Source organism: Somniosus microcephalus, chromosome 2, assembly GCF_052327205.1.
Source record: "Somniosus microcephalus isolate GS21.2 chromosome 2, FLI_Smic_1.0, whole genome shotgun sequence".
NCBI classification, from domain to species: domain Eukaryota; kingdom Metazoa; phylum Chordata; class Chondrichthyes; order Squaliformes; family Somniosidae; genus Somniosus; species Somniosus microcephalus.
Window position 1 is genome coordinate 112,891,410 of NC_140988.1, and position 22,960 is coordinate 112,914,369.

The 22,960-nt window shown below is 45.5% G+C and overlaps 1 protein-coding gene across 2 annotated transcripts in view; it reads left to right on the top strand.

Moving 5' to 3' along the window:
- Positions 1-8,685, top strand: part of klhl2 (kelch-like family member 2) — a 116,544-nt gene extending 107,859 nt beyond the window's left edge. For both annotated transcript variants that reach the window (XM_085961977.1, XM_085961982.1), the window contains 3 exons: positions 503-643; positions 725-868; positions 7,573-8,685. In XM_085961977.1, coding sequence (XP_085818103.1) covers positions 503-643; positions 725-868; positions 7,573-7,601 — 314 coding nt within the window. In that variant the 3' untranslated portion in view covers positions 7,602-8,685. The remainder of the gene's footprint in view (positions 1-502; positions 644-724; positions 869-7,572) is intronic.
- The last annotated feature ends 14,275 nt before the right edge of the window (positions 8,686-22,960 follow it).

The following is a 22,960-nucleotide window of genomic DNA, read 5'->3' on the forward strand; positions in this document are numbered from 1 at the left end:
AGATGCTACATAAATGCAAAATCTTCCTTCATGTGCATCGCAGTACTCCAAATAAAAGATTATTTGCAGTGCAGTTATTTATTGCTTGTGCCCTCTAAAGAGCAGCTCTCATTTTAACTTTTTTCCTGTAATATAGTACAGCTCCATCTGTGTAATGGTTACAAATGTTATTCAGCAAAGGCGAAGCCACATTTATTACTATGACCAAATGCATTTATGTCTTTTTTAAATATGATTAAAATTAGCTTAAAATGTAATGGTGGCAGAAGCAGTCTTAACAATGTTCTTGCTTCTCATCATTTCCCCCCGCCCCTGTCCTGGCCCAATACAAGCCATGCAAGTGTCAAGAAAGACTGATGCAGGACTGCAGAAGAGGATTATGCTGGGTATACTTTCTCAATCAGCTGTGGTTGTCACAATTTTGAAATCTCCATAGTTTGGAAATAGGAGACCATATTTTTAAGCAATCAAAGTTAATTGGATCTTGTTTGTTTTGCTACAGGTGTGGGAGTTCTCAATGGTTTGCTCTATGCAGTTGGGGGTCATGATGGCCCACTGGTGAGGAAGAGCGTGGAAATGTATGACTCCTCTGCAAATACCTGGAAGCAGGTTGCAGACATGAATATGTGCAGAAGGAATGCAGGTAGGATTGGCGAAGGAAAAATCTGGGTTTTTTTGTGTACAAGGTGCAGGAATGAACTGACTTTCCCCCCCCTCCCGGCAGGTGTCTGTGCTGTAAATGGTCTGCTGTATGTAGCTGGTGGCGATGATGGCTCCTGTAACCTTGCATCTGTGGAATATTACAACCCAACATTAGATAAATGGATACTTCTACCACAGTGTATGAGCACAGGAAGAAGTTATGCAGGTAAAAGTCTTATTTGCGGACTTTTCTTCTCTATATTTATATAGCCATATATTCTCAGCAGCTCGTTCGTGTTGTTCTACAGGCCAACTTGGACAGTTCTTTCTAAGAATTGACCTGGCATATCTTACCTGCTGTATTTGTGTCTAAGCTCTCCCTCTGCAGGTTTGATGGGGCATTGCATCTTTCAAATCTACAACGTTTAAGACCAAAAGAATTACTTTTACCAATAATTTCTCATTTCATATTTTGTTTCTTGTTTTTCTGGTTGATTAAAGATCCTGATAATTCTAAGCAGCTGAAGTTGAGAAATGTGAACTTGCATCTTTGCTATTGGAGCTCTAACATTTTGGGTACATACAAATGAGGGCATTATCACCAGATTTTAAAATGTATATTATACATAAACATTGTGGCTTAGTTCATTTAGATGTGTAGAGATTAACTTATCTCTGGTCTTTCAAATAATCAGGATCGAGTGTAAACCAATATGGTGGGTATATTGTGTTTAATTGGAGTTTAAGATGGAATATAACACACTAGTTATACAGCAAAAACATATGACCGTGACAAGTAGCAGTACTGGCCCCGATCGGACAGACGATTGGCGTGCACGAACAGCTCCTCTTCCTGAACTACCCAAGAGTGTTAGACCAAAGTCAGCATAGATCCACTTTCAGGAGCTCTCACTCCACCGACTGCGCTGGGGGCTTTTCAGATCTTTCTTTTATACTCTTTTTAGGGGTGGGTAGAATATGGACAAGACCATTTAACCTATAGAGGTTCCCCCTTAAAACCCTCCTGTTATCTTCCACCTGTCAAGGGTCCTTTTAGCCATTACACATGGTTTCTGTACCTAGCCAATCATGGCCTTAAGCATGTTGAGGACTGTTTTCCCCATATCTCATCTGGCCCTGTCCTCCCAAGGCTAGAATCTCTTAACTCATACTCATTTTCCAGGAAAACAAAACTTAAGGAGTTCCAGTAGAACACAACTTATACATTAACCCCTTACTTGTCTCAAGCTCTAATACAATCATTTAAACACAGTATTATTCGCATAACCATATACATTTTAGGTACCCCTAATTTCCAGCAGATGTTTCTGCAAATTGAGGGGTATTGTATGATTGGTACATTCATCATCCTACACCTACTGCAGAAGTAAGGGCGGGTGAAACACTGTAGTGACCTTTGCAGCTGGCTGTCTGACAACTTGGGCATGATTATTTACTCTGATTTTAGTTTGATTTTGGCCTTTTTGGGAGAGGTTGTAGCTTCTTCAGTTCCTCAATGTGGCTTGAGGTTCGATTCAGAAGTAAGCACAGCAGAACTGCATTGTACTTGCTCCATGCCCCAGAGTGTGGAGGCATATTTAAAATTTTGAGGGAAAAATCAGCTTTTTCTTTTAAACTAGCAATGTACAGCATCACGCCTTTTACAATATCGAAGGGTAAAGACCTGTATCACTACTTTACTCGTAGTCAGGGACAGTAACCCTGCAGAGATTCTAGTTTTTGCCATTTTCCACAAATGCCCACCTTAAACAATAAAATAATTATTTAATATAAATTAAAAGCAGAAAATGCTGGAAATACTCAACAGGTCAGGCAGCATCTGTGGGGAGATAAACAGAGTTAATGTTTCAGGTTGATAATCTTTCATCAGAACAATGGGCTGCCTTTAAAGAGGAGATGGTTCGGGTACAGTCGAGGTACATTCCCACGAGGGGGAAAAGTAGGGCACCCAAAGTCAGAGCTCCCTGGATGACGAAAGAGATGGAGAGCAAAATGAAGCAGAAAAAGGGGGCATATGACAGATGTCGGGTTGCGAATACAAGTGAGAACCAGGCTGAATATAGAAAGTTCAGAGGGGAAGTGAAAAAGGAAATAAGAAGGTCAAAGAGAGAGTATGAGAATAGATTGGCAGCTAACATAAAAGGGAATCCCAAAGTCTTCTACAGGCAAATAAATAGTATGGGGGGGGGGGGGGGCAATTAAGGGACAAAAAGGAGACCTAAACATGGAGGCAGAGGGCATGGCTGAGGTACTAAATTAATACTTTGCATCTGTCTTTACCAAGGAAGATGATGCTGCCAAAGTCATAGTGAAAGGGGAGGTAGTTGAGATACTAGATGAGATAAAAATTGATAGAGGAGGTACTTTTTCCAGTACTAGAAAGGCTGGCTGTACTTAATAGATAAGTCACCAGGACCGGATGGGATGCATCCTAGGATGCTAAGGGAAGTAAAGGTGGAAATTATGCAGGTACTGGCCATAATTTTCCAATTCTCCTTAGATAGGGGGGTGGTGCCAAAAGACTGGGGAATTGCAAATGTTTACACCCATGTTCAGAAAAGGGTGTAAGGATAAACCCAGCAACTACAGGCCAGTCAGTTTAACCTCAGTAGTGGGGAAGCTTTTAGAAACAATAATCCGGGACAAAATTAACAGTCACTTGGACAAATGTGGATTAATTAAGGAAAGCCAGCACGGATTTGTTAAAGGCAAATGTTCCTTCAATTCCTTCCTCCCCTCCGCCCCCGCCCCCGTCTCTGCACCTGCTTAATATCTGTTACATCTCCAGCTTTTTCCAGTTCTGATGAAGGGTCCCAGACCTGAAACGTTAACTCTGTTTCTCTCTCCACGGATGCTGCCTGGCCTGCTGAGTATTTCCAGTGTTTTCTGTTGTTATTTTGATGTTTAACTAACTTGATTGAGATTTTTGATGAGGTAACTGAAGGGGTTGATTAGGGCAATGTGGTTGATGTGATGTACATGGACTTCCAAAAGACGTTTGATAAAGTGCCACATAATGGGCTTGCCAACAAAGTTGAAGCCCATGGAATAAAAGGGACAGTGGCAGCATGGATACGAAATTGGCTAAATGACAGGAAACCGAGAGTAGTGGTGAACAGTTGTTTTTCGGACTAGATGAAGGTATACAGTGGTGTTCCCCAGGGGTCGGTACTAGGACCACTGCTCTTCTTGATGTATATTAATGACTTGGACTTGGGTGTACAGGGCACAATTTCAAAATTTGCAGATGAGACAAAACTTGGAAGTATAGTGAAGAGTGAGGAGGATAGTGATGGGCTTCAAGAGGACATAAACAGGCTGGTGGAATGGGCGGACACGTGGCAGATGAAATTTAATGCAGAGAAGTGCGAAGTGATACATTTTGGTAGGAAGAATGAAGAGAGGCAATATAAACTAAAGGGTACAATTCTAAAGGGGGTGCATGAACAGAGAGACCTGGGGGTATATGTGCACAAATTGTTGAAGGTGGCAAGGCAGGTTGAGAAAGCGGTTAAAAAAGCTTACGGGATCCTGGGCTTCATAAATATAGGCATAGAGTACAAAAGCAAGGAAGTTATGATGAACCTTTATAAAACACTAGTCCGACCTCAACTGGAGTATTCTGGGCACCACACTTTAGGAAGGATGTGAAGGCCTTAGAGAGGGTGCAGAAAAGATTTAGAAGAATGGTTCCAGGAATGAGGAACTTCAGTTACATGGATAGACTGGAGAAGCTGGGGTTGTTTTCCTTAGTGCAGAGAAGGTTGAGAGGAGATTTGCTAGAGGTGTTCAAAATCATGAGGGGTCTAGACAGAGTAGAGAGAAACTGTTCCCATTGGTGGAAGGGTCGAGAACCAGAGGACACAGATTTAAGGTGATTGGCAGAAGAACCAAAGGCGACATGAGGAAAAACTTTTTTTGTGCAGCGAGTGGTTAGGCTCTGGAATTCACTGCTTGAAAGGGTGGTGAAGGCAGATTCAATCGTGGCTTTCAAAAGGGAATTGGATAAGTACCTGACGGAAAAAAATTTGCAGGGCTACGGGGAAAGGGCGGGGGAGTGGGACTAGCTGAAGTGCTGTTGCAGAGAGCCAGCACGGGCTCGACGGGCCTAATGGCCTCTTTCTGTGCTGTAACCATTCTATGAGAACTGGGTTAATTATTTACCTTCTGTAATATTTTATTTACCTCATTCTACATTTTGTTTCTTTAAAAACTGTCTTACTAACGCACTTTGATTTTCATAACCAGATGGATTGTACTTGATCAGTAAAGAGGAAATAAATTGGGGCAGAGGTGGAAAATTCAATAACTTAAGAATTATTGATCATGGCCCAGAAATTCGGGTCGGAGGCTTCCCGCGGGTGCAAGCCTCCGACCTGCACTTACCTAGCGTGCTGGCCGTTGAGCTGTGGGCCCGCGTGGGATTCCGATCCTGGGCCTCCTCTAACTGCTGGCGCACAGTGCTTGCGTATCCCAGGGGCGCAGTTAGTTCGAAGCGTCCCCTGGGATCACGTGGGCCATGGAGAGCCAATGCTAGCAGGGAAATGCCCATTCATAAAATTGACAGGAAGAGCTGTCAAAACTATAAATACTATAAGCCCCAAAACATAACTAAAACCATCACATTTTTAAAATAGCTATAAATTACATAAAATAACTTTTAAACAATTTAAATTTTTGAAGAAATTAATTACATTTTCTAACGGGGCTAAAAATAAACTTGCCTTTCTTTAAAGTATTTAAAAATAATAAACCTGTGGAAAAAATGTTTTAATTTTACTTAATTCACCACTTAAAGCAGGCCTTGCGCCTGCTTTTTAGAAGTGTAACTGCTGGAGACTTACCCTCCCGGAGAAACCTGGGGGGAAAAAAACGTAAGTTCCAGGCGCACATGCTGTTTCTCCGGTGTACGCGTTTGACCTCTGAACCCCTTCCTTTAAGGGAACGGAAGTTCCGGTTTCCCGTGCATGCACAAAACCGGCACTTTCGTTGGGCCTACGGGTGAGTACCCAGCGCGTACACACCCGTGGAGACCCAAATTTCTAATGTTTCTAAAACCCCACAGGCTACAACCTAGATTTTCCTCTTGGTTTCTCTCCCCATTCTCCAAACTAGTGGTCCGTATTCGATCTGAAAAAGTAACTCTAGACACGACCATGAGTAGAGAAGAAGCGATGGGATCATCCCCTGTTCCTTTTTTACATTTGCAGTTGGTGGCTTATCAACTGTGCTTAAGATTTGTTCCATTTTAGGTGCAGTCCTAAGCATCTGGCAAGACTTGTGCCTGCTCACCTCTGGAACAACCTGTAAATTCACCTTTTGGTGTTATAAGAGTTTCCATAAGTGGCATGATCTGGATCTTTCACAGCTCTTCTACTTGGAGATGCTTTGATCTCAGCTGTTGCAAGTTGAGTGCAAATTTCCAAATCTACCATTTCCTTCCAGACCAGAAGACGTGCATCAGTTTTCCTGATGAGTATTGAAGCTTTTTGATTAGATTGGTTGAGGAGAATGGATTTATTTCACAGCTAATTCCTATGGATATGCTAATCTTGTTTCACTCATGAAAATAGCTGATGCTAATGTACAATTTTGGATGAGAATGAGGTCATTCTGGCCTACAATTGCCAGACTATCAACCAGCAACAATCTGCTGAATATTTTATGCCATACCTGCTACACACCAGCATTTTTACATTGGTGGAGGCCTAAGATTATGGATCAGTGTTAACAGTGCAGTGGAATCATCTCCCACTTACATATTTTACAGAAATAAACCTTTAGTCCAATCGTATTGGGCAATGATGCTGCAGGAGACTACAATTAGAATTCATTCTGGCCAAATACAAATCCATCAAAGAGCATTAGAGGTCACTGTGGTAAAACAGGATTGTAAAGAATAGCACTGAGGAGAAACGTCAGTAGGTGGAAGGATTAGGTACATTTATAAAGATGAGCAGAAGTAATTTGGAGGAAAAAAAGTAGGAAGCTGGAATATAGGGATGAGGAAATAACCATTATTAAATAGTTCCTGCACATCTGTCTCTACTCAAGGAAGGAAAGTTGCTTGTGGTGGTTATTGGGTTTCCAGTAATGAAAGGGAATCAGCTAGACAGTTTGGTTAAGTGTATTTTAAGGACATCTAACCTTTTTATAACTATACCCAATAAATACCTGGTCCAGACAGTCTGCACCTACCAGTCTTAAAGGGGATGGGGATAGAAATTAGTGAAGCTTTAACTGACATTTTTGTAAGTTTATTAAATTTAGTATTTCAAAAAATAGCAATGATTTGATAATGCTTTCACATCTCCAGTTCATTGAAATCAAAAGGCAACATCTGTAATGATGTATACCATGTCCTCCTCCTAATTACAAGCAATGTCATGGGAAATTCAATAATTTTTAATTTTAAAAGGTTGAGGCACACCTGGAATTATAGACCAGTATATTTAACATCTGTTGGAAGGAAAGTTTTTCAAATGTTTGAGAGGAATTTACCCTTCATTTGGATTTTATTTGCAATTTTCAGTTTTCTCACTTCTGCACTGTACAATTTTCCTCTTTAATTTCCCAATTAAAGCATCGCTGCTGTCACACAGTCCCCCATGAGCTGCCATTGCAGGATGACTTGGCCATGTATTTCATGAAATGTCAGTACCAACCCTATTGGTGTGTATTTAATACATTTTCCTTGCTTGCAGGATGAGTTGGATTTTCCAGCTGTTTCCTTTCCCTAGGATGGAGTGTTGCTAGAGCAACCAGGCTACCCTCCTTTGCTTTTTTTCTTGTCCCTTGTTAGTGCAAGATAATTCTGCTTATGGTTTATTTCACATTTCTATCGGAAACAACCTTCTGTTCTGCTCCCACACACAGGACTATAAATATTCAACCTTTTCTCTCTTTTAGGTGTTACAGTAATTGACAAACCTTTATGACTAACGTACGCTGGATATGGTGAACACTGGATTCTGCATTGAAATGGTATTTCATGAAGTAGCTCAACTTTTTAGCACTTCTTTGCTAATGACCACATTAGAAGCAAGCATTTAAAGCAATGTGGAAGAGCGCAGACAACCATGTCTTGTCAGCAAGATTAGAAGATTATGATGATTGCACTTGATAGAAGCACTACACGGAAATGGGCTACATTACAGCTATTAGCGAGTAGTGTTGGAATGGAGCCTTGAAGTATAGGATTTGAAATTTCAAAAGCTGCTATAGAAATACTGACGTGTGTCAAGCAAGATGAACTTGAGTGTTGTGTGAAACAAAGCAACACTTTGTTATGGACACTACAGATAGTGACTTCACAAACCTTGTGAAAAGGAAACAGAGTAATGGTTACAATTGTATAGTGGCAAATAAACTGCTTCCATATGTCTGACTATGGAGGTCGATGTGCAAGTTGCCAACAGTTACATTTTGGTTACAGGACCATAATTTTGACTACCTTTTGCTGTTGGCACAGCACTTCAAGACTTGATTAAATATTTAATTTATTTTTGATTTGGTACAGAGTCAAGAGTAGTAGTATTTGTAGATAACAAGAGTTTAACACTAAGTTATCACTTGTGGAGAAAAAAAAATGAAGACTGTACCAAAACTTTTAAATGCATTTCCAATTTTAAAAACGTTATGCAACTAACAAGTAAGTGCAGGAAGATTTTGAAATGTATGATTTGTTCTTTGTTTCTATTAAATCATGACCACGTTTTGATGCATTCCTACTTTGCCGTGACTCTTGGTTTACTTAAAATAGTTCTTGGCATGAAGAGTAGTGTTGTAAGTTTACATTATTGAATGCGTGTGCATTTTCCTTGAATTGCATGTTGTGCTGCCAATATACAGTATATTTATGTACTGGTTACATTTTGCTGCTTTTTTTGAGTAACACTTTTGTTTAGTATTCTGCGTAAATGCTGTAAGGAATATGAACACTGAAGAATTTATTTGTTTGGGGGGAAAAATAACTTCCTACATTACTCAGATTGTTTAAATAAAACTTTCTATTGTGTTTGATTGATTGATTGTAAATCTCTTTTTTGTGATGGGGAGTAAGTAGGATACTTTCTAGAATCTGTTAAAATAGGGAAACTGAAGGATTTACCACACTGAAGCATCTTTAAACCACACTATTGGGAAATCCATATCGGTGGAGTTTATGTAGGCCAGGTACCCAGCCAGCCCCCATAGGAACACCTTCCACTTCTCCAAATCTAAAGAACTTGAGGTTGTTGAGAACCAGCAAATGTGTGCAGTTTAGTACAAAAAAGCTGCCAAGTAATTTTGCACTTTGGGGTATTGCCTTTTTATCTCCATGATTTAATTTAATTTTTTAACTTAATGGGCTTTTTCTTCTAAAGAAATGACAGGCACAAACCAGGGCTTTATAAAGAAAACAATAATTTATTAACACATTAGAAAATTTTCATTAGTATTTAAACAATATGCTTATGCACAAATTAGAATTCCCTGAACAGTACAACACCTTCTGAATTTCCAAAATGCATAACCGTTAGAAATTAAATGTCTATCCTAGACTAACCTCATAATGAAAGTCATATACTCAAGCTTGTCGGGAAGATTGTTAGCGAGCAGTCAAGAAGATACCAGGTGGCACCAGGAAGCGAAAGGTGAGGTGGAGCTGTGTCTCTTTCCACTTGGTGGTGGCGGTGGGGAGTCTAGCTTTATAAAAGCCCTTTTTAACCTGGAACCATAACTGAGTCGGTGGCTTGTCAGCAATTGGTTTCAACAAATACTACCCATGATTGATTGACATACTTGTTTTCTGTGTATACAATGGAAGGTGTCATCGACAGTGCTATCAAGCGACACTTACTCACCAATAACCTGCTCACTGATGCCCAGTTTGGGTTCTGCCAAGACCACTCTGCTCCCGACCTCATTACAGCCTTGGTCTAAACATGGACAAAGGAGCTGAATTCCAGAGGTGAGGTGAGAGTGACTGCCCTAGACATCAAGGAGCCCTAGTAAAACTGTAGTCAATGGGAATCGGGAGGAAAACTCTCCACTGGCTAGAGTCATACCTAGCACAAAAGATGGTTGAAGGTCAATCATCACAGCCCCAGGACATCGCTGCAGGAGTTCCTCAGAGCAGTGTCCTAGGTCCAACCATCTTCAGCTGCTTCATCAATTACCTTCCCGCCAACATAAGGTCAGAAATGGGGATGTTTGCTGATGACTGCACAGTATTCAGTGGCATTCACAACTCCTCAGCTAATTAAGCAGTCCATGCCCGCATGCAACAAGACCTGGACGACGTTCAGGCTTGAGCTGATAAGTGGCAGGTAACATTCGTGCCACAGAAGTGCCATCGCCGTATCCCCCACCATCAACATCCTGTGGGTCACCATTGATCAAAAACTTAACTGGACCAGCCACATAAATACTGTGGCAACAAGAGCAGGTCAGAGGCTAGGTATTCTGTGGCAAGTGTCTCACCTCCTGACTCCCCAAAGCCTTTCCACCATCTACAAGGCACAAGTAAGGAGTGTGATGGAATACTCTCGACTTGCCTGGATGAGTGCAGCTCCAACACCACTCAAGAAGCTCAACACCATCCAGGACAAAGCAGCCCGCTTGATTGGCACCCCATCCACCACCTTGAACATTCACTCCCTCCACCACCAGTGTACCGTGGCTGCAGTGTGTACCATCTACAAGATGCACTGCTGCAACTCGCCAAGGCTTCTTCGGCAGCACCTCCCAAACCTGCGACCTCTTCCACCTAGAAGGACAAGGGTGGCAGGCGCATGGGAACACCACCACCTCCAAGTCACACACCATCTTGACTTAGAAGTATATCGCCGATCCTTCGTCGCTGGGTCAAAGTCCTGGAACTCCCTCCCTAACAGCACTGTGGGAGTACCTTCACCACACTGACTGCAGCGGTTCAAGAAGGCAGCTCACCCCCACCTTCTCGAGAGCAATTAGGGATGGGCAATAAATGCTGGCCTTGCCAGCAACGCCCACATCCCATTAAAAAAAATGGAAAAAAAAGTGTTCCAAGTGATCTCCAGCTGGCCTGGACTCGTTCTTGTTGCTATGGTGATCTATGCTGCTGTGGTTTTTTACAATGTGTCCACAATGTAACCAAGTTGGCAGGTGTTCAAACGAGCCTTTAAGCGTTCTATTTGTTCAGGAGCCAATTTAGTATCAGGCTTTTGTCACTACATATAAATTTTCACTTCAGCAGGAGTAGTAAAACTGTGAAGTTTGCCATCAGAGGGCATTAGTAAGCTTCCTGCCGCTTGTCCAGCTAGGACTACTACCATTTAGAGCATTGACTTGCAGTTATCTGGAGCGGAGTGGGAAGAATCCAATGACTGGTCTATCCCTCCCTGCATGGCCCAACAATGAGTCAGGCCGGTTGGGCAATCATCAATAATATCCTGGAATACTGCAGCTGTGGCTGGCTTGGGTATTGGATTACCAAATCTGCCACAGGATTAACTGTAGGATATCAGTTTGGAGCCAACATGAGCTGAAGGAGACCCTACTTATCTTCCTGTGCTCAACCAGAAAAATGTGGTTAATTAGACATCTGAAAGTGCAGAAATGTGGAACAGCATGGAAATGTAATGCATAGGTAATTTAGGGGGGGGGGGGTGGAAATAAAATTATGGGTTTGTTACAGCCATATACTGCATTTTGAGTGTATTTCCGGCCGGGTTAGAAATATAAACAGTGGCTACAACCATGTTGGGGGAAAAATGCAGTTGAAATTTCAACCTTTCAAGTGGTTGCTTTTCTGAGCGATCTTCGAATTATATTTCAGCAAATAAGTATATTAAAGTTGAATGTGAGCCAATAAGAAAAGTGACAAATAGATTTGATGTGGATCTTTTACAAATTTTGTCTAATGTGTGATATTCAAAACTTTAAATAATTACTAGTGGGATTGCTTAGGGTGATTTGGTGATGGACTGTTTTATAACCATACTAGCTGGAGTGCCCGGCGGTGCCGAGGGTTTTTTGAGGGCATGTTGTTGTTGGAAGAGAGAGACACTTGGGGGGGAGAGAGTAACTGGGGGGGGGGGGGGGGAGGGGAAAGAGAGAGAGAGAGAGACTGGGAAGAGAGAGGGGGAGGGAGAGCGAGAGAGAGACTGGGGGGAGAAGAGAGAGATGGGGGGGGAAGAGAGAGACTGCTGGATTTAGTTCGGGATTAGCCTGGAGAGAGAGGGGGGGGAAGGAGCGGCTCAGGCCTGGCCCGATGGACCCCTGCGAAGGAAGGAAGGCGGCGAGCTCTCCCTCCCTCTCCCACCCCCTCACTCTTTCCCTCCCTCACCCTGTCTCTCTCCCTCCCCGTCTCTCCCTGCTTTACTCTACCTCCCTCCCCCTCTCCTCCCCCTCCCTCTCTCCCTCCTCGCCCACCCTCCCTCTCCTACCCTCCTTGCCCTCCCTCCCATCCCTCTCCTCTCTCCTCCCCCCCCCTCCCCCTCTCCCCCTCTTCCTCCCTCCACCTCCACGGATCAGCGCCTCAGGCCCGGCCGGACTCAGCTTAGCTCAGGTCGCGCTGCAGGCCGCGTTGACGCGCGCGCTGACTCCCGCCCTGCCAGCCTTTACTAAGATGGTGATGATGGCTACGCTCGGCTCAGTCCCGCGCCGCCAGCCTTTGCCAAGATGGCGGCGATTGCGGGACGGGCAGTGCCTAGCTCGGGCGTGGCTGGCTAGGAGAGGCCGAGGCTTCGAGGCCTGCAGGTGGGGTAAGCCTCCAAGGTTGCGGCGCCTAGCGGAGGTAGCGAGTCAAGAGGAAAAAAAGAGGGTGAAAGGTAGGAAAATTAATCAGCTTAGAAAAAATATTTACAAATTAATTTACTTTTTTTTAAAAACAATTTCCCCTCCACACACACACAGAAAGTGGGAAAAATAAATCGTTAGGAATCAAGATGGCGGCCACTCACCTCAGCTCTCAAGGATTAGGCCCACCTACACACGCAATGAAATGCCCCCTGTGACGCACCGATTGGTCAACCATCAGGTTAATCCCCTGTACAATTGGTCAACCATCACGTCGCTCAACGCTAATGAGCGGAATGTTGCCATTTTTTGAACCTTTTTTGTATACTGTCTGAACAAGTTTTGTCTGACCAAAAAGTACATACGCCTATTAGACTCCCCTAATAAGCTTTCTTTTGATATAACATATATGTAGGTACGCTCTAACTTTTGATTGTATAGCAGACAGACAGACAGACAGCTAGCTTTATTATAGATATAGATGGGTATTACACCAATGCATGATCAGGGCCAATGAACTGAATAAGTCAAAAGTCCATTTTACGTGGTATTTTGGGATGTTGCTGATGTTTTGGGGATTGGATTTTGTGGTTCAATGCAGTTTTCCTTAAACCATAAATTTTTTACATTCCTTTATTCTGTGTATTTAATCTTATCTCACCTTTTTAAAGCCTAGGATACACCAGAAGATGATGGGCAACATGTAAGAGATTGGCGATAGATGTGCGGAGTTTAGGTGGGAGGATCCTGGGGTGTTGTAGATTTGAGGGATGGTCCTGCGATTTGGCTGTACTATTAAGGGGGGAAACTGGGGTTTGGTAGCATTGGGGTGGACTGTGAGCTTTGCTTTACAGGGAGATTCCTGGGGTCTAACAGTGATGGAGTTTTATGGCCTGACAGCGGTGGGGGTGGGTGTAAGGCTTGCAAAATTCTACAGACTCCCCCAAACCAAGAAAAGAAGGGATATTGGACTGTTTAAAATAATATTGGGCCAAAAGGGACTTCAAGTCAAAACCCCAGGAAGAGTTGGCTATTTTAAAAAGGCATGTCCAGGCCTGTGGAAGGCTGCAACAAAGGAACTGGGTTGGGCACTGTAGGACAAACAGTTTGAGTATTGACAAAGGCCAGATTGGCTGGGAATGTTCTGGACCGTCCCAGTCATTCTACGTAAAGACAATAGGCCTACGGAAGGACAGTTCCTGCCAAAACCTACAGGGCCATCAAGAACATGAATAATACAATACATGCCACTAATCAACAAAAGAGACCCTGGCCCCAGCAGCAGAAGACACTCAGAGAGACATCCAAAACCACTTCGCACACTTAAACTGATTTCGAAGCAATATTGAAACTAGTTAAAAGTCAATTTAAAAATAGATGGGACCAGCCCCGAAACTCGACAAGAATTTAAAAACTATTAAAGTTAACGAGCCTGCCAAAATTAACAATGGACCAGAGGAGATTTGGCGGGCTGATAAGCAAGGCCTCAAAACAGTATAATTGAGGCCTGCTTTTACACAGAAAGGAGTGCAGTTCACAGAGCAGTTGGTTGAAGAAGTTCAGTTTGAAAGGAGAGCAGCTCAAAGTACGGTTCAGAAGGAGTGGAGTTCAGCCCAGTTTGATTCAGAAGAGTACTACTCATCATCATCATCACTGCACACAATCGGAGGATCGGAGACTTGAGGAAAGAAGAACAAAACGAAAGGAAAAGGGAATCGCGGCAACCAAAGGCCCCAAGAAACCAACAACTAGGTAATATTGGGCCACCGCGACCAACAAGAAACCAACCTGGAAGAACTGAAGATTCGCAAACCTGTTTCCACTCTACAAGCTAGCGTGACTTACCCCTGGGTAAGATTTAATGCAAAAGACTCTTAAAAACTATACCTAATCAAAGGAAATTGGGTACTTACCCGATAAATCCAAATACGCACCCGACCGCATCAGCGGACACGCGAAGACTGAAAACCCAACGCGGGTGAAGTCTTCCACCACGTCCGGGGTACGGCAGGCCCCAACTGCCACAACTAAAGAGAATCGCGAACCTGTACAACTGTCAAGAAAGTCGTTTGGTGAACATTTCCTGGTCCTCTGGAATCCAACCTAGTGTCGTGGGATTGGGAGGGGTAAGGTATTTTGTCTATTGTCATTCTCCTTCGCATATTCCAAAGTGTTCCCCCTTTTTAGTGATGAGATTATTGTGGTGTATATTATCCTGTCTCAAATAAAATCCAAGTTTTTTTGACCAACTCAGTTGTCTGTTGCAATTTCATTACAACCCCCAAATAAGTCCAAAGTCTAGAACCAAGGGAGTGGGAGTGATTCGAACCGCTCAGGGAGTCAGAGGCAAAGCTGACCACACACACCACCCCTTACAGAATGGCGACTGCGGCAGGACTTTGGCAAAAGAGATGTAATGCAATAGACCCTGTGTTTGACGAAAGAACGAAGATGGAAGAGAGGATTTCCTCTTATGTTTTTGAGAAGGTGAATATCACCAAGAAATGGATGACCAGTCTGTTGCGTGCTGAGCGTCCCATGGACGCTGCAGCCAAATGGACTGAGAGCAAGGATCATAAGAAGTCGGTGGAGAAGGCCATCTGGTTGGTCTGCGCCCTGCGACAGATCCAGCTTTTAGATCAGCATATTAAAGCGTTGACACGAGCTGCAGGAGGCAGCCAAACTGTCCCAAGCAAGAGTTATAGCAGGGGAAGGATTATTGCAGGAATTACAGGCCCAAAGTCAGAAGTTACAGCTAGCGGAGAAACGCAGGAACAGGCATGAGTATTTTCGGTGTCAAGTCACCGAGGCTAAAAGCAATGAGTTAGTATTGAAAGAGGAGCACGCTCGTCTAACCAGACAGTTAAAAGAACAGGAGGAAAAGTTCAGGGACGTGAAGGCAGCTTATAAAGTAGCAAGCACTAGGGATTTTGAAGTGGGAGATCACAGCCCCTGCCAAAAGCAGATCGACAGTTTAAAACTTGCTCTGTCCAGGGCAAAAGGCATGGTATGTCTAGTAAGCCCGGGTAGACCTGGAAGTAGAAGTAGAAACTGTTCAGACGTCACCTGTGGCGCCTGGGAACAACCCGGTTGGGCAGCAGGAGGGACAAGCAATCTGTAGGGAGGACAGGGAGGAGTGCACACCACCACCACCTGTGGCGCCGGGTTCTGACTCAGTTTGGCAGCAGGCAGAAGTGGGCAAACATGCAGGAAAGGTCGGCGCCGGGGCCGATGTGCCCGGCTCGACAGCAAAAGTTTGGTCCACCTGGGGGTGGTGGGGGCCAGGGGCCCCTTGAAAGCCAATTCGTGATTCCCCACAGTACCCAACAGCTTAGGGCTATGGTAAGCCACTTGAGTAAGCTCACCCAAAAGGGAGACCCCTCAGTCCACTTTATGGAAGTGGAACAAGCAGCAGGCATCAATGAGCGCGACGACTCAGAAATGGCCAAGATGCTTCTGTTCACCTTGGATGGCAAGCTGTACCAGTCCCCCTCTGCTGAGAGCAAGAAGGGACAGGGCCAGGTATGCTGCCATCCGGGAGCAAGTTCTGGAGGCGATGGGGATGAATGCAGGTAGTCCTTTCTCCCGGGTGGAGAAGACTACACAGTTAGCAGGGGAGACCCCACAGGCTTTCGCAGACAGGCTGTGGCCTGTGTACAGGAGTGCCTGTAATGGGGATCTCGACTGGACTAACTTGAACCAGGATGAGCTGGCTCACTGGCTCCGAAGTCTGGTGGCAAACAGCTTGCCATGGATCAGAGCCAAGGCCAAGCTGTAGTTCGACCCAAAGGGTCCCCAGGTCACCGAGGAGGCAGTGGTCAGATAACTGACCCTGGCTTACCGCAACAGTAGAGGGGTGGAAGAACCACACACTAAAGGAAAAGTTCACGGATTAAAACCAAGCCAAAGTAAGAAAGAATGGCACCAGGAAGGGGGTAACCCTTCCGATACGAGGCGTAACTGCTTCGGGTGTGGGAAAAGTGGGTATTGGAGAAGGGACTGTAGAAATCCTTGGAAGAATAGTGTGGGGAAAAAACTCCCCAGCTCCTGCCCCAAAGACAGAAACACCGACCTCTCTCTTTCCCCCCCCCCCCCCCCCCCCCCCACAGTTGATTCATTAGTAGCTGCACTTCGAGTTTTGTTGGCTGGCCCAGGGAGGGTAGCCACAGCCACGGGTGCTTTAACTCCATCTGCCCCACCTAACACAGACTTATGACTAGAGCCAGCGCAGCCTCTCTATCTGTGTCCCCTTGAGTACGATGTATGGAAAAGACCGCTTGTTAAGATGGAGGTGGAAAAGGTGAAAGGGACCTATCTGTTGGACACGGGAGCGTCGAGCACCATAGTCTATTCAGATAAACCCGCCGCCTCACCTCTGTCTAACGGGGTCCCGTACAGCTTAGTGGGGTTCACAGGTAACGAGCAGGTTGGCTCGTTCTCTATGCCGCTGTCCATTCATTTAGGAGCACTCCACACCAAGTGGACTTGTGTTTTAATGAAGTGGGAGCAGAAAGGGAAAGTGATCCTGGGGGCTGATTTTATTATAGGCCACAGGATTCTAGTGGATCTTAGGAACCACTGTCTGTGGGGAGCATGCACCGACAAAGAAAGTGAAGTGGCAGTTATCCCAGAAAAACAGGGCAAGGGGATCTTGTGTACCCTAAAACCCAAGGAGGGTTACGACCTCGAACAAATGGTCAGTAACACTCCAGTGGAGTACCAGGCATTTGTGCGAGCACACCTTGGTGCATTTGCGTAAGTGTAGATGAGGACCCCATGACCCGACCACAAAAGCAGTATAATTTCCCCAAAGAGGCGGAGGCAGACATGGAAACGGCCATGACCCCTCTGGTCAAACACTGGGTAGTGAGACCGATAGCCACCCACGTAAACTTTCCACTGTGGCCGGTTAGGAAACCGGACAACTCCTGGAGAGCCACGATCGGGTACTCAATAGAAACATCCCCGCCTGTGCACCCATGGTAGCAGCTGTCGCCGGCCTCATTGGAAGTATTCCAGCCTCTGCGACCACTTTCACGGTGCTGGATATTTTCAACGGGTTTTGGTCCATCCCTCTACGGAGAGAGGACCAGTACAAGTTCGCCTTCACATTTAAAGGCCAACAATACACCTGGAACTGCCGACCACAGGGGTTCCACAATAGCCCCAGTATTTTCCACCAGTGTATGGCAGATTGCTTAAAAGGCTTCAGCCGACCCCGACAGTTAGTCCAGTATGTGGATGACCTGCTCCTATTCACTGATGAAGGAGAGGAACACGGTCCACTACTGGCTGAACTGCTGGAGTTGCTCAGGCACGAAGGTTTTAAAGTAAACCCCAAAAAGGTACAGATCGGCAAACAGGAAGTAAAATTCCTAGGGCTGGCTGTGCGCGCAGGGAAAAGGGCCATAGATAAAGCCAGAAGGGAAGCAGTGCAGGAGTTACCAGCTCCCAATACAGTGACAGGAGTGAGATCTTTTCTTGGGCTAACTGGGTACTGCAGAGATTTTATTGAGGATTACGTGGCCACAGCAGCCCCTCTGCTCCGACTCCTACACAAGGGAGTGGAGTGGGTTTGGGATGAGGGTTGCGAGACAGGATTTGTAAAACTCAAGCAAAATCTGCAGACCGCGTCGGCTCTAGGGGCCATTGATGGGGGGAGAGAGTTTTTCTTGGAGGTAGCAGCCAGCGGGGGCAGTCTGAGTGCAGTGCTGCTCCAGGAGCGGCACAGTCAGCTGAGACCGGTGGTTTACTCCTCCAGGATACTCACGGATGTGGAAAAGAGCTATTCCAACTGTGAGAGGCACTTCCTCGCCACTCACTGGGCTGTGAAAAGATCATTGATCTTCACAGGTGTTAGATCCGTGATTCTTTAAATAGGATGTTTCCCCAAGAACTACACGGAGGCTGTAACTTAACAATCAACAGGTAATTACTAGAGTAGAGTAGTCTCAAGACTTAGTACAGAAGCCTGCTCCGGCTTTATATACAGGTGTGATCACTGCCGGTACTACAGTATACAGGAGCTGTAAAACAGTTCTCTCTTAAAGGTACATACACAACAATTCCTCCCCTTTTAGATTAACAGTACCATAACATTCATTTAACAATTAACATTTTTAACATGCAACATTAACTGAAAATAGTCCATTTATAGATTCAGTCTTTGGGGCGGCTTCCTGATCCTTTCGGGATAGCGCCTTTCCTGAGGTTCTTGTTCTTGGTGCGGAGGCGAGTCTGGCCCCTTTTCGTCGGTTAGTTCATCGGTTTCCACTGCTACTGGTTCAGAGGTAGATGCTACCGGTATGTCGGGTTCATCCCCAGCTACTCGAGACATGGGGTTGACTCATTCCTGTGACGCTAAGATCTGATCGACGTGGCGTCTCACAATGTTCTCCCCGACATCCACTGTGCACAATAATGGCCCCTGCCTTGTGCATATCGTTCCGCGTTGCCATTTCTCTGTTCGGTAGTCACGGGCCAAGACTGGTTGTCCTACATTGAAGCTCCTTGTCGGCTTCTCATTGATGTGCTGGAATTGTTTATCCTCAACATTTCTTCGCACATTGGGTCTGAGCAAATCCAGACGAGATCTCAACCTTCGGTTAAAGAACATCATGGCCGGGGTCTGGTTGGTAACTGCATGTGTCGCATTTCTGTAGGCTAACAGGAAATTGTCCACCTTATGCTGTAGTGGAATTTCATCGTCGCACATGGCCTTTATCGCCTTTTTAAAGGTTTGTACGAACCTTTCAGCCAATCCATTGGTGGCTGGATGATACGGGGCGGATGTGTAATGCCTTACCCCATTCCTTCTCATAAATTTTTGAAACTCTTCGGACACAAACTGTGGTCCATTATCAGAGCAAATCTGCTCTGGCAAGCCGTTCCTGGCAAATATGGTCCATAGGACTGCAATCGTTTTCTCTGTAGTGGTTGAGGACATTTTTATCACCTCAGGCCATTTCGAGTGAGCATCCACTGCTATTAAGAACATAGAGTCCATGAATGGACCAGCAAAATCAATATGCACCCGTTGCCATGGAGAGGAGGGCCACTCCCATGGGTGTAGAGGGGCATGTGGTGGTGCATTTTGGACCTTCTGGCATCCTGAGCAGCTCTTGGTTAGGTCCTCGATTTGTTGATCGATCCCCGGCCACCACACAAGCCCTAGCAAGGCTTTTCATTTTCACCCCTCCCAGATGACCTTCATGAAGCTCATTTAGCACTCTCTCCCTTAACTTGGGTGGAATCACCACTCGGGATCCACACATCACTGTCCCCTGGCATACTGACAGCTGTTCTCTTCTGGATGAGAATGCTGGCGACAGTGAGTCGCCATGTGTTGGCCATCCCCTCACCGTCAAATCGTATACCCGAGACAGTGTCGGATCATTGCGGGTCTCCTTCTCTATATCCGCGTTCGTTACTGGCAATCGTTCAATTATTGACGAATAAAATATCTCGATAGGGTCCACTGCTGGTGCTTCCTCCACAGTAGGCAGTGGCAGGCGTGATAGCCCATCAGCGTTTCCATGCTGTTTCGTGCCTTTATATTCTATTTCATATTGATTCGCCCCTAGAAACAGGGACCATCTTTGTAACCGTTGTGCAGTCATCACTGGAACGCCCTTCTTAGGATTAAAGATGGAGACAAGTGGTTGGTGGTCAGTCAGCAAGATGAACTTCTGCCCATGCAGATAGTGGTTGAATTTTTTTACTCCCCATACTAGGCTGAGGGCCTCCCTGTCGATCTGGACATAGTTGCGCTCGGCTGAGGTTAGTGACCGAGACGCAAAGGCTACTGGCCTCTCCAACCCGTCTGGGAATTTGTGCGACAGCACCGCTCCAATACCATAGGGTGATGCATCACATGCCAAACGAATTGGTAGTGCTGGGTTGAAATGGGCCAACACCTCTTTTGATGTGATCAATTCTTTACACTTCTGGAAAGCTCGTCTACGTTCGTCATTCCACTTCCATGGCACACCTGTTTGCAGTAGGGTGTTCAGTGGGTGTAATACCGTGGACAAATTTGGTAAGAACTTATGGTAGTAGTTTACCAGCCCGAGGAACGACCTCAGTTGTGATACATTTTCCGGTGCTGGAGCCTTGACTACTATTTTCAGGGGACTTTTATGTAACCCCTCTTCATCGATGACGTGGCCACAATACGAGATCTGCTTCTGGAAAAACTCGCACTTGTGGCGATTAGCTCGTAGCCCATATTCCTTTAATCTGGTGAGCACCTTCTCCAAGTTGGCGAGGTGATCACTGTCATTTTCGCCCGTGACCAGGATGTCGTCCAAATAACACTGGGTCCCTGGAATCCCTTGCAGGACTTGATCCATCACCCTTTGCCAAATAGCCGGAGCCGATGCTACCCTGAACACCAGCCGGTTGTATTGATAGAGACCTTTATGAGTGTTGATCGTGAGGTATTGTTTCGAGGCTTCTTCTACCTCCATTTGCAAGTACACCTGGGCTAGATCAATTTTGGTGAAGCGTTTACCTCCAGATAGCGAGGCGAAAATATCCTCAATTCGTGGAAGCGAATATTGTACCGTGTGAAAGACTGGGTTCACTGTCACCTTAAAATCCCCACAGATGCGGACCTTCTTTGGTTCCCCAGGCGTATTACTCAACGACCTCTTCATTACAGGAACGATGGGTGTAGCCCACTCACTCCAGTCTACTTTGGACAGTACTCCTGAACGTTCCAACCCTTCCAGCTCTGCTTCGACGGCTGGTCTGATCGCATAAGGCACTGGTCTGGCCTTAAGAAACTTTGGGCTTGCATTTTTCTCTATTTTAATCGTTGCCGTTATGCCTTTTAGTGTTCCGAGTCCCTCCTGGAACACTTAGTTTGCGTCAGTTAGCATTTTTGACAGTTGTCCAGGTGTGACGTCGTCATCCTTTTTGGCCTCAACCTTCAGTGCCTGTATGGAATGCCAATCTAATTGTATCTTCTGGATCCATTCACATCCTAGCAGTGGTGGTCCTCCATCTGGCAATACATATAAGTCCATTTTAGGTATTTCCTGGCCTTTGTATATCACTTTCACCCTTATTTTTCCTTTTGGGGTAGACTTTTTTGCCCCGTGTACGTCTTCAAGACAATCTCTGTAGCTTTCAAGGGTATATGTGAAAATAGCCGCTTGTAGTCCCTTTGGTTTATGACTGTTAGGGCTGATCCTGTGTCCAATTCCATTTTCACTTGGACTCTGTCTATCTTGAGTGTAACCCAGATAGTCTGGTGATCCTCCATTTTGGTTACCTTATGTAGTTTCAGACAACCCAGCTCCTTGCTTCCAGAGTCTGTGTCACTTTTCTGTTCGTCTGAACTACTGTCCATCACCTTGTGTACCTTTTTGTACTTCTCCTGTGGAGATTTCTTGCTGTTGGTTTTCTTCCCAGACCTGCAGACTCTTGCTATGTGTCCTGCTTTTCCACAGTCTGCACACTTGGTCCTTGAACCAACAATCCTTCTGGTCGTGTGTTGTTCTGCTGCAGCGATAGCACTTCCCTGTTCCATAGGACATTTCATTGGTGCCATATTCTTGTGGTCTCCGTTGTATCTCTGCAGCGCCCCTTGCGGCTGCTTCGTGTGATACTGCCATACCGAAAGCCTTGTCCAGCGTAAGATCCTTTTCTGATAGAAGCCGTTTCTGGGTTCCTTCACTTTGAAGCCCACACACAAACTTGTCCCTTAACGTATCTGCTAGTCCCACTCCAAACTGGCAGTGTTTCGATAGCTTGCGAAGTTCCGTTAAGTACTCAGCATTGCTTTCGTCTTTGTGTTGGTTCCTTTTATGGAACTTAAATTGTTCTGCTATCGGCAGCGGTGTGGGGTTTAAGTGGTCCTGTAGGATTTCTACTATGCTTTCGAAATTCTTATTCACAGGCTTCTCTGGGGTTATTAGGTTTCGCAGTAACCCATAAGTTTTTGCACCCATGGAATTTAACAAAACCAGTGCTTTCCTAGCATCTGGCACTTCATTCGCCCTGCAGTACACCTCAATACGTTCCACATATGTCGCCCAATCTTCGACTTCATTGTCGAACGTAGAGATACTGCCACTCTTCGGCATCCCTGGGTGTGATTTAACTGTCAAAAATGGCGTCTCCCGCACTTTCCCTTCTTCTCCGCTGGCACAAAATGGCATCTCCCGCGCTTTCCTTTCTTCCCGCGCTCGCCCTTCTTCTCCGCTGCGGCTTCTAAAAATGGCGTCTCCCGCGCTCTTCCTTCTCAATGGCGTCTCCCGCGCTCTCCCTTCTTCTCCCCGCGGACACTGTTCAGCCCTTGAGCCCTGGCTGTGCTCTGCGCATTTTTTTTTTCTGTGCGCCTTTCCCGTTTCCACCGCTCGGTCATGAACCCGGCTGCTGCTTTACCCTCTCTCTCTCCGTTTTGTTTTTCCTCGACGCCGCTCGGTTTTCAACCCCCGGCTGCGCCCTGTGTGCTTCACCCTCTATCTTACCCCGTCGACGCTGCTCGGCTTTTTCTCTGCCGTCGGTCGGCTCCAGCCGCCGCTGT